At 42.2% G+C, this 14,503-nt stretch overlaps 1 protein-coding gene across 2 annotated transcripts in view; it reads left to right on the forward strand.

The window, feature by feature from the left end:
• The first annotated feature begins 1,806 nt into the window (after nt 1-1,806).
• Nucleotides 1,807-14,503, forward strand: part of CLDN10 (claudin 10) — a 131,635-nt gene continuing 118,938 nt past the window's right edge. Inside the window, exon 1 of one of the 2 annotated variants that reach the window (XM_011933799.1) lies at nt 1,807-2,255. In XM_011933799.1, coding sequence (XP_011789189.1) covers nt 2,042-2,255 — 214 coding nt within the window. In that variant the 5' untranslated portion in view covers nt 1,807-2,041. The remainder of the gene's footprint in view (nt 2,256-14,503) is intronic. The other variant, XM_011933800.1, reaches the window with a different exon arrangement.

Genomic DNA, 14,503 nt, shown 5'->3' on the forward strand with positions numbered 1-14,503 from the left:
AATAGCAAAGAGCTAAAAAAAAAAAAAAAAAATCCGAATATGCTTGAAAAAGAAGAGCAAGGTAAGCAAGGTAAAACACTCACCAACAAGATTTTGAGATATATTTATAAAATTAGAGTAGTTAAGAAAGTATTGTACTGGCCTAGGAACAGTCAAGCAGATAAATGAAACAGAGTAAAGAATCCAAAACCAGATCATGTGAATATTGATGCCCAGTATGTATGACAGAGGTAACATTGCAGATCAATAGAGAAACAAGGGACTGCACAAGAAAATTGGAAAAGTGCGTTTCCACATTGCAAAATAAAATAGGTCCCAAATCACAAGACACAGAAAAATCAATCTGGATGATTTAAACACTTAAATATGTAAGTTAAAACTTTGAAGGTTTTTGAAGTGAAGAGGAAAAAGTTATTTTCTTTTAGATAGAGATTTCTTTTTCTTTTTTTTCCTTTTTCCTTTTCTTTTTTCATTCTTTTTCTTTTCTTTTCTTTTCTGAGACGAGGTCTCAGCTCTGTCACCCAGGCTGCAGTGTGTGGTGCAATCATGGCTCACTGAAGCCTTGACCTCACAGGTTCAAGCCATCCTCCTCCCACCTCAGCCTCCCAAGTCGCTGGGACTACAGGCCTGCACCACAACACCCAGCTAATTTTTGTATTTTTTATAGAGCCAGTGTCTCAATATGTTGCCCAGTCTAGTCTCAAACCCCTGGCCTCAAGTGATCCTCCCACCTCGGCCTCCCAAAGTGCGGGGATTATAGCTGGGAGCCACCATGCCAGGCCCCAGATAGGGATTTCTTAATCAAGATCTCAAACCACAAATCACTTGGTGAAACTTGATAAATTTAGCTATATTAAAACCAAGGCTGTTTCTCAAATGGCCACTTAAAGACAAACCACAAACTGGGGGAAGATACCCGCAACATAAATAATCCACAAAAGATTACTATCTTGAGTATATAGATAACTAAAAATAAATTTAAAAAAGTCAAACAACTCAATAGATAAGTAAGCAAAAGTTGCATATTTCATTGTAGACAAAAACATAACCAATAAACACACAAAAAGATGCTCAACCTCCTTAGTAATCAGAAAATATAAATTAGTAATCATAATGTGACACCTTTATATTCATCAGACTGGCCAAAAGAAAAAATAACAATCTCAACAACCCCACAGGCACCGTGGTATGAAGCGGAACACGGAGGACTTACCCACTGCTAGTGGGACTCTAAACTGCTGTAACTACTTAGTCAAACAATTTAGCCTTGTGTATAAAGTTAAAGATGAGTGTTTCCTACATCCTAGCAAAATTCTGATTCTAGGATATGCCCTAGAGAAACTCTCGCTCACATGCACAAGAAGAAATGCCCAAGAATGTTTATAGCTGCGCCAATGGTTATTAGGGAGAAAAGGGAACAGCATGGATGTTCAGCTCCAGGAACATGAATAAATCATGTTCCTTAAATTGCATTTAATGAAATACTGTATTCAGCTGTAATAGTTAATGAATGACAACTCCATTCCTGAGCATGGATAAATCCCTCAAATACAGTGTTATGTGAAAAAAAATAGGTTATAGGAGAATTTCTATAATATGATTCAATTATGTAAAGATTCAAAAGTAGGTGAGACTAAAGCAATTGGTCAAATAAGCCTTAACTGTTACTGTATAATTTGTACTTTGTAATATCTGGTAGTTGCACGGTTCGTTAAGCTTCAGGCTAACAGAAAATTAAGCATTAACTATGGTGGCAAGTTAAAAATCTGCGAAATCAAAACCCTTAAAATTGATCTACGAAATTTTAATAAATATCCGTGTAGAAAATCAGAATGACTCTTTCAGGCCATCTTTAAAATGTCATTGGTAAACCATACTTGATCCTAAATTCCTGTACTTCCTCAGGCCATCCGAGCATGAAACGCTGTCACCTACCCACATCCTCTGGCTGTGACGCTTGTCAAAGTGTTCTGTATCGGCTGCATGCCTAGACCACCAAAGGGTTCTGTCCGGACAGTGTCACTGGCGAAGGCGGCGCGACATGTCCAGGGCACAGATCTGGGCTCTGGTGTCTGGTGTCGGAGGGTTTGGAGCTCTCGTTGCTGCTACCACGTCCAATGAGTGGAAAGTGACCACGCGAGCCTCCTCGGTGATAACAGCCACTTGGGTTTACCAGGGTCTATGGATGAACTGCGCAGGTAACGCGTTGGGTTCTTTCCATTGCCGACCGCATTTTACTATCTTCAAAGTAGCAGGTAAATATAATGGCTTTGTTTGGGGTGGAGGTAAAATGTACTTCTCCCCCCTGCCCAACTGTGCTGAAGTCGCTGTCTATGGTGGTTGTTAACTCTCTGAAGACTGAGTGCTTAATCACAGTGCCACGATTTGCCTAGGAAGGATGGGGTGTATGAGTATTGGCTGAAAGAATGACATTATTTATTTTATTTGACAAAGGAGATGTAAGAATAACCTTACGGGGCTTTTGGAATACCCAGTGTGACTCCAGAGGGAAGAGTGGAAGTGACTGTATTGTTTTAAGTCAGTTTCAATTTGCCTTGAGTCATGGAGGAACCTTGAGGGGTCATCACCTCTATGTAGGAAACATTCTCATTGATTTAAACTTGTCTCTCTTCCTCTCTCTCTCTCTCTCTCTCTATATATATATATATATACACACACACACACAGAGGTATCTATATGTGTATATATATGCACACATGTGTATATATACATACACATATATAACACACAGGTATCTATATGAATGTATATACACATACATGCACACACATATGTAACACACATATATATGGAATATGCCATTGATAGATTGGAACTGGCAAATGATGGCAAATTGAAACCGGCTTTTAAAACAATGCAGCCACTTCCACTCTTCCCTTCGGAGTCACACTGGGTATTCCAAAACACCTGTAAGGTAATCCGTATGTCTCCTTACATCTACTTTATCCTAGATTCCTGATAACAAAGGAAGGAATTCTATTTTCAGAGGGGTTTCCTTTTTTTTTTTTTTAATGTTTGTCATAGCCTAGATATAAAACAAAACAAAAAAACCATATTGAATGATAAAATTTAACAGCAAGAAAAGTTTGAAAGTGGTTAAGTGAAAGAAAATGCTGTTTACTTTCCCCTTTGGTTACCTGGTTTTATTTATTTGTTCTAAAAATACATGGGGCAAGCTTTCATTGTTGTGCATATTAGAAATTCTATTACAAGTGTACGTATCTCAAAGAGGGAACATATATTTTTTAAGGACATTTTCATACTCCAGGATGCCTTCAGGGAAACAGTTGTCATTTGCTTTCATGTCATTATGAGAATTACTATCTGCCTCTGCTTTCTGCAAATTTGATACATTTACAAATCTGCCACAAGTTGTGGGTTTATTACCTTAAAAATTGCTCCTTGTTTTTTGGTAAAATATAGACTTTTCACAGTCAAATAGTAAAACTGTACCTTGGCCCCAGTAAAGAAAATGAAATAAAATTTTAACTAGGAAGTTACTAAAGCAAAATGTGTTAGGAGATTTTGTGTCAAGTATGCACATCATTAGTCTACAGCGAGTGCCAGGGGATAAAGAGAGAATACTTAACTAAATCCAGGAGATTTCTAATGACAATCAAAAGAAGTATTCAAGCATGGATGCCTCAGTTAGGCCCTGAAATAACATGGACTTTCCAAGGTACCCATTTGAGGAATCCATGCTGTGTCTCTCTTCAGACTCAACTTCTAAACTTATTTTGGGGTATTTCAACACTGTTCCTTCTGCTATAGAACACTGCCTAGAAACGGGGGAATTTTTTTTTTTTTTTTTTTTGAGACGGAGTCTCACTCTGTCGCCCAGGCTGGAGTGCGGTGGCCAGATCTCAGCTCACTGCAAGCTCCGCCTCCCAGGTTCACGCCATTCTCCTGCCTCAGCCTCCCGAGTAGCTGGGACTACAGGCGCCTGCCACTACGCCCGGCTAGTTTTTTGTATTTTTTTTTTTTTTAGTAGAGACGGGGTTTCACTGTGTTAGCCAGGATGGTCTCGATCTCCTGACCTCGTGATCCGCCCGTCTCGGCCTCCCACAGTGCTGGGATTACAGGCTTGAGCCACCGCGCCCGGCCGAAACGGGGGAATTTTTAAAGGGAAAGACGAGTGTGTGTGGAGACCCTGTTGTCACTCTGCACGTCTTATAGTCGTTCTTTCTCCAGGGGCCCCCTTGGCCCTTTTTTACCTTAGGAATCAGGTAGAAGAGATGGCATGTGGTAAGTCTGTTTGTTTTTAATTGGGTTCATCTTTTATTTGTTCAATTATTATATATATATATTTTGAGATGGGGTCTCCCTGTGTTGCCAAGGGTGGTCTCGAACTCCTGAGCTCAAGAGATTCACCTGTCTCTGACTCCCAAAATGCTGAGATTATAGGCCTGAGCCACCGTGCCCGGCCTCATCTTAAAATGTCATTGGTAAACCATACTTGATCCTAAATTCCTGTACTTCCTCAGGCCAAAAGAGAAATAGAAAGAAAGAAAGAACATTGCCTTAATATGTTTCATTCTGTATTTCTTAATGAAACCCAGTTATTGGAAATACGTGTTCAACTTTAGCTTCAAAGTGGGTTAAAGAACCGTGGTACATTTTACATGACTTCAACTCGCTACTTCCCCAAACATATCATCACAGAGTTAGGAATTTTATTACTAGCATTTATGATAGTCCAGATATCTCTCACCCTTAAAACTTTCTTAGTTTGTATTTATTGTTTTTGAGACAGAACCTTGCTTTGTTGCCCTGGTTAGAGCGCAGTGGTGCAATCTCAGCTCACTACCACCTCCACCTCCCAGGTTCAAGTGATCCTCCCACCTCAGCCTCCCAAGTAGCTGGGAGTACAGGCACATGCCACCACACTTGGCTAATTTTTAAAGGTTTTTGTAGAGATGAAGTCTCACTATGTTACCTAGGCTGGTCTTGAACTCCTGGGTTCAAGCAGTCCTACTGCCTTGTCCCCCTAACGTGCTGGGATTATAAGCATGAGCCACCACCCTGGCCAAAACTTTATTTTTAAAGTTAACTTTGCTTATTGATTGTAAAAATAATTTATTCTGTATCTCCTGTATCCCCTGCGCATAGGTAATTTGAAAATCTCACCCACTGACAATGCTTCCCCAAGAACAAGTACAATTAAATTAATATAATCTCTCTACTTTCTTCATCCTGAGTCACAATCTTTGTAAATGATACACTTTGCTGCAGAAATCTATTTTCAATGTCACAAACACTGATTCTTATTTCCAGAGGAAACCGGGATTCACACATTTGGATTTCCTTTCCCATGGAGTCATTGCTGGTTGCTTTTCTTTTATTCCTATTTGAAAACATAACAATGAGGGAATTGGAAAAGCTATCTATGCCAATAATCTCTCCAACATCGCAATAATTACAAATTGAGAAAAGAACTCAGAAGTCAATGAAGAATGAAAATGGTTATATCACCTTTTAAAATAATAAACTATTTAAGCCTGCATTGTCAATTTGAGACAAATCTTTTTAGACTTAGGCCAGATTAAACCTCCACTAAGAAAGAAAAGCAGAAAATCTTTCTAAGCTGTCGGGGTTGTATTTTTTTTTTTCTTGCTGATTATATAACTTCATTGCTGGAGTCATACCTTCTCATAGCTAACCCTCTTGAATGCTCCAGTGTAGCCACAGCTTTTTAGGGCTTCATTTGGATTAATGGTGACTACATCCCTTAAAAAGTTGATGTTAGCAAACAGCTTTTTGGGTGAGCAGCATTTATAGCTATTGTAAAAAAATACAGAGGCCACCTTCAACTGTCATTCTGTGAAATAAACCATAGAGACACCTACAATTCAATTCTTATTAGAGCCTGAAAGCTTGATTAAAATCCAAAGCCAATTCACTATCTTTAGACACTAAGTCTACCATAAACTAGGTCTCCTGTTTTGTTGTATTTTGTTTTTCTCTCATATCAATATTAATAGGAATGCTTTCACTGTGAAAGTGAAGCATCTCTCATAGTAGGGAGAGAAGCAGTTCTTTCTGAGGGGAAGACTGAATCCCCAAAGCGTGGCTGCAGTGAGGAATTGAAGCAAATCATGATCACCTTGGGACAGGGGCTGGATCTGTCATGTTCCTGTCGTGCCCCTGGCACATGCTGGGTTCCAGATACATAGCTGCAAAATGACTGAATAAGCCAGATAATGAGTGAGACTACAGATAGTTCACGATAAGGGCAAAATTGTATTCCTGGAGGAAGGCTGGACTGTGCTGAATTGAGGAGCGAGTGAGGAAGTGCGTGCGGGCAACCCGAAGGAAGGTCACTGGATTATGACTCAGCAGACTGAGCCTTGCATTCTGGCTCCTTTATGACTTGCTGTGAGACTTTGACTTCAGCAATGACACCTTCTGTGCCTCATCCTTAAATTAAGAGAACGGGTCTCCAAGAGTTCCTTCAGGTATCTTTCAACCTGAAGTTCAATTCGAGAACTTCACAGTGCTTGGCCACCTGGCAGTAGAAGTTTCCCAAAGAATTATAGCCATAAGAGTATCCTCTATTATAATGGTTATAGTTGCTCATGGGATTAAGGTCTTTCCTTCTGTTTTTAATTTTTGTTTTTTAAGACAGGGTCTCACTCTGTCACCCAGGCTGGAGTGCAGTGGCACGATCATGGCTCACTTCAGCCTTGACTTCCTGAGCCCAAGTGATCCTCCCATCGCAGCCTCCTGAGTAGCTGGGACTACAGGCATGTGCCACCATGCCCGGCTAATTTTACTTATAAGTAATTATAATTTTGTTTATAATTGTATTTATAAACAAAATCTGGACATGGTAAAGACAGGGTCTTGCGATGTTGCCCGGGGTGGTCTCAGACTCCTGGGTTTCAGTGATCCTCCAGCCTAGGCCTCCCAGAGTGCTGGGATTACAGGCATGAGCCACGGTGCCCTGCCACGGCCTTCCCCACCACCCACCTTATCTATTATCTTGACCAGCTTCCTGTGTTCCTGACTGTTTACAGTCTTCTCTGTGTCTGGGTTGAGATAGGTTTAAATGACCATAAATGACCACAAGACCCAAGTAAAAGTGCCAGGAGTTCAGTGAAATGAAACCAGTCATCTGGAAGCTGCAATCAAATGATGCTGGCTGTCTACAGGAGTGTGAGCCTTGTCTCCTCACTTTCCAGCTGCTTCACCTCTCTCCCCACTCCCTTATTTGGCCATGCCATAAAAATGGGGGTGAAGAGGCCAGGCACGGTGGCTCATGCCTATAATCCCAGCACTTTGGGAGGCCGAGGCGGGTGGATCACTTGAGGTCAGGAGTTCAAGACCAGCCTGACCAACTTGGTGAAACCCTGTCTCTACTAAAAATACAAACATTAGCCAGGTGTGGTGGCGGGTACCTGTAGTCCCAGCTATTTGGGAGGCTGAGGCAGGAGAATCACTCGAACCCAGGAGGCAGAGGTTGCAGTGAGCCAAGATCGAGCTGCACTCCAGCCTGGGTGACAGAGCAAGACTCCATCACAAGGAATGGTACTTGCTAGAGAAAGAGGGTTTTCTGGGGGTTTATTCACATCTAGGGAACAGCTGGGAGCCATGTGATGTCATCACTTTAGACTTCTTGCTAGTTGGAATGTATGCCTGTGTTAGTCCACTCAGGCTGCAATAACAAAATACCATAAACTGGGTAATTCGTCAACACCAGAAACTTATTTCTCATAGTTCTGGAGGCTGTGAAGTCCTAAATCGAGACAGTGGCAGATTCAGTGCATGGCGAGGGCCCATAGATGGCACCTTCTCACTGCATCCTCACGTGGTGGAAGGGGCACGGCAGCTCTCTGAGACCTCTTTTTTATTTTATTTTATTATTTTTATTACTCTTTTGAGACTGAGTCTTGCTGTATTGTCTAGGTTGGAGTACATTAGTGCAGTCTCAACCTCTGCCTCCCAGGTTAAGCGATACTCCTGCTTCTGCCTCCCAAGTAGCGGGGACTACAGGCGTCTGCCACTACACCCAGCTGATTTTTTGTATTTTTAATAGAGACAGAGTTTTGCCAGGTTATCCAGGTTGGTCTCAAAATCCTGTCCTCAAGAGATCTGTCTGCCTCAGCCTCCCAAAATGCTGGGATTACAGGCATGAGCCACCGTGCCCAGCCTCTGGGGCCTCTTTTATAACAGCACTAATCCTATTCATGAAGGCTGTGCCTTCCTGACCTAATCACCTCCCAAAGGGCTCCACCTACGAATACCATCATTTTGGGGGTTAGGATTTCCACCTATAAATTTGGGGGTACACAAAGAGTCACAACATAGCAGTGCCTTAGTCCATGATTAAATAATAATAGTAAATATCAAACAATAATAATGAATAAATGAAAATGAATTACCATGTCAGTGAGGGAAAATTAATAAGTTAGATGCCTCCAAAATATTAACACTTCTTTTTTTTGAGAGAGAGTCTCGCTCTGTTGCCCAGGCTGGAGTGCAGTGGCGTGATCTCAGCTCACCACAACCTCTGCCTCCCGGGTTCAAGCAATTCTCTGCCCCAGCCTCACAAGGAGCTGGGACTAGGGTCATGCCACCATGCCCAGCTAATTTTTGTATTTTTAGTAGAGATGGGATTTCACTATCTTGGCCAGGCTGGTCTCAAACTCCTGTCTTTGTGATCCACCCACCTCGGCCTCCCAAAGTGCTGGGATTACAGGCGTGAGCCACTGAGCCTGGCCAATATTAATACTTTTAATAGATAACTGCACCCTTGAATAACATTTACCTTTCAATTTTCTAAGATCCTGATGCTGCTTTCTGAAACTAAGTTTCATTAAATAAACTTAATGTTAAATTTAATTTCAGATTAGTTTTTATGCTATGTCCCAAATGCATATAAAATTATTTAAAAGTATATAGAAACTGGGTATGGTGGCTCATGCTTATAATCCCAGCACTTTGGGAGACTGAGGCAGGAGGGTCACTTGAGCCAAGGAGTTCAAGACCAGCCTGGGCAACAGAGGGAGACCCTGTCCCTACAAAAAAAAAATTAAAAGTAGCCAGGCATGGCAGCACATATCTGTAGTTCCAACTACTTGGGAGGCTGAGGTGAGAGGATTGCTTGAACTGGGGAGGTTGGGACTGTAGTGAGCTGATATTGCACCGCTGCATTCCAGCTTGGGTGAAGTCCAAGAAACATTCAACATGTTTCTGTTCCAACAAACAGGGGCATAATATTATATGTGTACTGACACAGTCATAACCCAAGGTAGGTGAATTGGAGTTTCGCAGTAAATCTGGACAGATTGAGCCACTGTAAAATTGTCTCTGTATCAATATGGTTGGAAGGCACAATGCTGAAAAGTGCCCTAGCCTTACAGTGGTGAAGATGGCGCTGGAGTGGTCAGAATGACCTCAGTTGCCATAGCAGTGGACGATTGGACTGGGGATCCTAAGGCAGTGTGCTGCAGGCTGTTCTTTCATGGCTGTTCTTTCATGGAAGCATCAGACACTTTTTAAGACATCTTGTCTCCACCCATAGCTCCTGTCTTAGAGGCCAGGACTTTATCTCATTTATCCTGGTCTCCCCCGTACCTACGCTGTGTCTGGCTTAGAAGGCACTCAACAAAAGTGTGTGGATTGAATAAATGGAAGGAGAAATTGTTCATTGAGTTAAATTCTGACATTTATATTGCAGAGGGAATCTCTTCTCATGTCACCAAGCTCTAGAAAAGGGAAAGAGTCCTAGGAAAGTGCTTAGAACAAGTAAAAGAGCCATGGATTTGTTTTTGTGATCTTTTCTTTCCTTTTTGAGACAGGGTCTTGCTGTGTCTCCCAGGCTGGGGTGCAGTGGTGTGATCACAGCTCGACTTCCTGGGTTTAAGCAATCCTCACATCTCTTCCTCCTGAGTAGCTGGGACTACAGGTACATGCCAACCGTCCAGCCAATTTTCACATATTTGTGGAGACGGGAATCTCACTGTGTTGCCCAAGTGTATCTCAAACTCCTGGCTTCAAGCAATCCTCCTGTCTCAGCCTCCCAAAGTGCTGGGATTACAAGCTTGAGCCACCACACCTGACCTGCCATGAATATTTTTTTATGATGGTATCTAAGAAGCACAAACATTTAGAGTATTGCTTCTTGAAATGTGGTCCACCAGCCAGCAGCATCTATATCTCCTGGGAGCTTGCTTGAAATGCAGAATCTCAGGCCCCACTACAGACCTATTGAATCAGAATCTGCAATTTTATAAGATCTCCAGGTGCCTTCTATGCACATTAAATGTTTGAGAAATCTTTGCTTGGAGTTTGGTCTTAGGAATCTGATGGACGCAACATTTACTAGCAGGTCTTAATCCCTCTGAGCTTCAGTGTTCTTTCCTGTTAAATAGTGATTAAATAAGACACATATGGCCAGGCATGGTGGCTCATGCCTGTAATCCTAGCACTTTGGGAGACCAAGCCAGGTGGATCGCTTGAGTGCAGAAGTTTGAGACCAGCCTGGGCAACATGGTGAAACCCCATCTCTACAAAAAAATACAAAAATTGGGCGGCCGTGATGGTGGGCACCTATGGTCCCAGCTACTCAGGAGGCTGAGGTGGGAGGATCACCTGAGCCAGGGAGGTCAAGGCTGCAGTGAGCTGTGATTGAGCCTCTTCACTCCAGGTTGGGTGACAGAGTGAGACCCTGTCTCAAAAAAGCAAAAAGCAACCAACAAATAACACAGGCAAAGTGTCTTATGTAGTACCAGACACAAATAAGGCTCTCCGTAAACAGTGGTGATTATGTCCACGAATACCTCTTTCAATGCCTTGAAAGGTCACATCTCAGCTGTAGGAAGGTGGCTGTTACTCTGCTGTATCCATTTGTTTCCAACCAGGAATGCAGTAGCTGCCTCTTGGAACACAAACCCTGATAGAAGCATGCCTTTGCTCCTTTGCCGTGTGTCCTATGTCATATTTTTCATGATGTGAAGGATATTGTTCTCATGATGTAAAGGATATTGGACTATAGTTTTCCCTTAAGATTTGCTATTTTGTATGAGGCAAGACCACCTTGCATTTCGATGTCAACTTCTCACTAAAGACATGGATCTATTCCTTATGTCAATCACACATTGTAATAGCTTGGAATGGGGAGAAAAGGCTCCCTTTGGGCTCCCCAGGGGAAGGCAGGGCTCCTCCAAGCTTAGGGTGTGTTTGGTATGGCGGGCAGCCAAAAAGAGCAAATGTTTACTTGAGTATTCTTAGTTCTGAGGGCAGGGAAAAACTTTGGGACAGACAGTTGAATATCTGGGTTTGAATCATAGCTCCACACAGAGCTAACAATGCAAACTCGAGCACATTACTTAACTTCTCATAGACTCAATCTTCTCATTTGCAAATGGAGGTAATACTAATTATTAATTAATGATTATTAAATCAACTCATAGGGTTGTTGTCAGGATTAAATGAAATGATAATGTAAAATACTTTACATCATGAGCAGCTGTCATGATCATAAGTTAGCCGTCATGTTATTCATTGATGACTTTAATCATGTAACATAAAGTCACTGGTTTTTAAATGCATGTATACAGTGTGTTTTACAAAGTGCTTTCACATACATTGTCATAGTTCTCCAGAAGACTGATACTCTGTAGTCTCCATTTTATATACGAAGCAACTGAGGTTCACTGGGGACCATATTTCTAACTTCCTACGGGCTTCTTCAAATCTTTTTGGGGAAATGGCCAGCATCGGGTACTAGCCCCCAAATTTGTGTTTAAGTCCCAGCTTGGCCATGTTTTGTGGACCTTAGGTGAATCCCTGGCATTTGCCCTTGTTTCCCTTTCTTAGCTGTAGTATAACGATGATGATGATGTTGACAATGATAATGTCTAGTTACACGCTTCAAAAGCTTGTGGGGAAGGTTAAGGAAAATAATCTTATTCTATGACGTAGACTAACCTGTGTTTAAAATGAACTGGGGATTTGTTTTGATCGAGTGTGGTAAGATGCACAGACATGGAAATGACTGTCAGGAAAGAAGTTTTATACTCATCGATCCCGAGAAGTGGGAGACACGGCATGGCATGCAGGGCCACGTAGGGAAGAACCAGGGTCATTCAGGAGCTGGGTGGGAAACTCATGTTCATGAGTCCTTGTTGTGATTTTTGTGGGAAGGACTAAGCCAGGCTGGGAAAACTAAGCAGGTTTAGGATTGGCTCGTTTTAATACTTTCGGCAGGCTCTGGAGTGTAGGAGTCCCAAGTTGTCTGGTTGCCACCCTGGGGTGATTAGGGCAAGGAAATATCTGCTTAATGGGTAAACACTTGGGAAAGGAGGTAGTTGGAGGTGTGGTCTTTGGGATGGTTGGTTTGCTTATGAAAGATGTTTTTGTAGGGAGTCATTTACTATCTGTAATAACTGGCTAGCCCTTGGGTTGGAGGAGCAGTTTCCCCCAAGTCAGCGAGGCCCCAGGTGGCAGAGCATGGAGAATACAGAAAACAAGAAAGCAGAGTTAATACAGCATAGATGCCAGAGCCCGTGGTGGTGTTTGGACTGTAGGACAGCAAGGCATGGATTTTGCTGTCCCCCACTCCTTTAAGACTTCGTACTTATCTGATTTTCTCCTGGTGAACATGTAGCATAGAAAAGGTTCAGGTTTATCTTTCACAAGGTTCATAGATCCTCTCCCTGCTCATTGCCCATCTGGTTGTCTCCACTGCACAGCTTTCCTCGTGCCTCATAGACTAAATTGTATCCTAAAAGAGATGTACTTGAGGAACATCTTCTGAGCAAATGGTGTGCTGGGCTTAGTCATTTAAAACCTTCCTGCCCTTGTGCATGTATAGGTTATGTACATTATAGGAAGTGCCACTGCTCCTAAATGAACTTGGGATAATTGACTTGATTTTCAGAAGCCAGCAGGTCTACAATTAAACTCTTGACAGATTTTTATGTGCATTGCAGGAAAAGTTGATTACCAAAGGATGATAATTTGGCAAATTATTCAGCGGATTCCTAGTGCAGAATATAGGCTCTGAGGACTCAGGGAGGAACAGGACAGGGGCAGGTCTTCAGATATATGCTGTTGGGAGTAAAGCAACCATTTAGCAACTAGCCCTGAATGCTAAAGGTTATTGGACGGTTAAGTTTTCAGAGGGAGGCAGACTTCCCAAAGAGCTAAGGCTTGTACTGTCCTGAAAGATGGGCAGAAGTTTGACAAGAAGTTTGCTGAGGAAAGGAGGGCATTTTAGGCCGAGGGACCCATCCAGCTGCAAAAATTATTAACTGCATGTTTCTGAGAAGAATGCTTAACATTTGAGCTCCCTCATCTATTTTTTGTTTTAGTTTAGTTTTCTTTTTTCTTTCTTCTTTCTTTTTTTTGTTTTTTTTTTTTTTTTTACTTTCTTTTTTTTTGTTTTTTTTTTTTTTTTTACAAAGTCTCTGTCACACAGGCTGGAGTGCAGTGGTGCTATCTCAGCTCACTGCCACCTGCTCCTCCCGGATTCAAGCGATTCTTGTGCCTCAGCACAGATGTGCACCACCATTCCTGGCTAATTTTTCTGTTTTTAGTAGAGACAGTGTTTCATCATGTTGACCAGGCTGGTCTCGAACTCCTGACCTCAGGTGATCCTCCTGCCTCAGCCTCCCAAAGTGCTGGGGTTACAGACAGGAGCCACCATGCCTGGCCTGAGCACTCCCGTCTTTTAAATGGGAATATTATCTACTTCAGAGGATGATGGTGAGGACTGAATGCGTGAATTTGCATACAGCATCTAGAGCAATGCCTGGGACATACAAGCAAAGACCTAAAAGCAGGAGGAAGGCAAGTGTCTGCAGGAACAGGAAGCACATGACTGAAATGGCTGATAGCTAAGATGTGCACAGAGGGAGGGAGAGTATCTGGCTGCAGATGTTGATAACAAAAGCGCCCAAAGAGACCTTTAAGCCCTCCAAAGGGATCCAGACTTTGTCTGGAAGAAACTGAAAGCTACTGAAACATTGAAACCCTTGGGATTTGCACTTAACGTGTTAGAATCTGAGCAAAGGGCATAGCAGCGGGAATACAAAGGAAGATATTTGGAGGCAGAATTGTTGAGTCTTGGTGACTTGTAAGGAATGAGAGGGGTCAAGGATGTCTCCAAGGATTCCTGCCAGGAAACTTGATGGGCAGTGGGATAGAGAAAGCTGGTCCCAACGTAACCTCTAGTTCCTTCTCCTGCGGTGTTTTCCAATACGTACCAAGATCTCAGTCAGTCAGTTTCTTAACTTAATGGGGTTTGACGTTGAAAAACCAACTGTAGACAGTGAGACAGATTAGCTTGACTGAGTTCTTATTTTTTTTTAAACTGTGCTCTTTAGATGTCTAATACAAATCAAGAGGAAAATGTGATAGCTACAAAGATTAATGCAATTGCAGGTGACATTAATAGCACAGGAATAACAAGTGAGACGGGTAATAGTCCCCAACTACTCTGTGGTCAAATTACATAGTTCTAGTCTTACACACCATA

This window comes from Colobus angolensis, unplaced genomic scaffold (genome assembly GCF_000951035.1).
Source record: "Colobus angolensis palliatus isolate OR3802 unplaced genomic scaffold, Cang.pa_1.0 Scaffold13, whole genome shotgun sequence".
Taxonomy (NCBI): Eukaryota; Metazoa; Chordata; class Mammalia; order Primates; family Cercopithecidae; genus Colobus; species Colobus angolensis.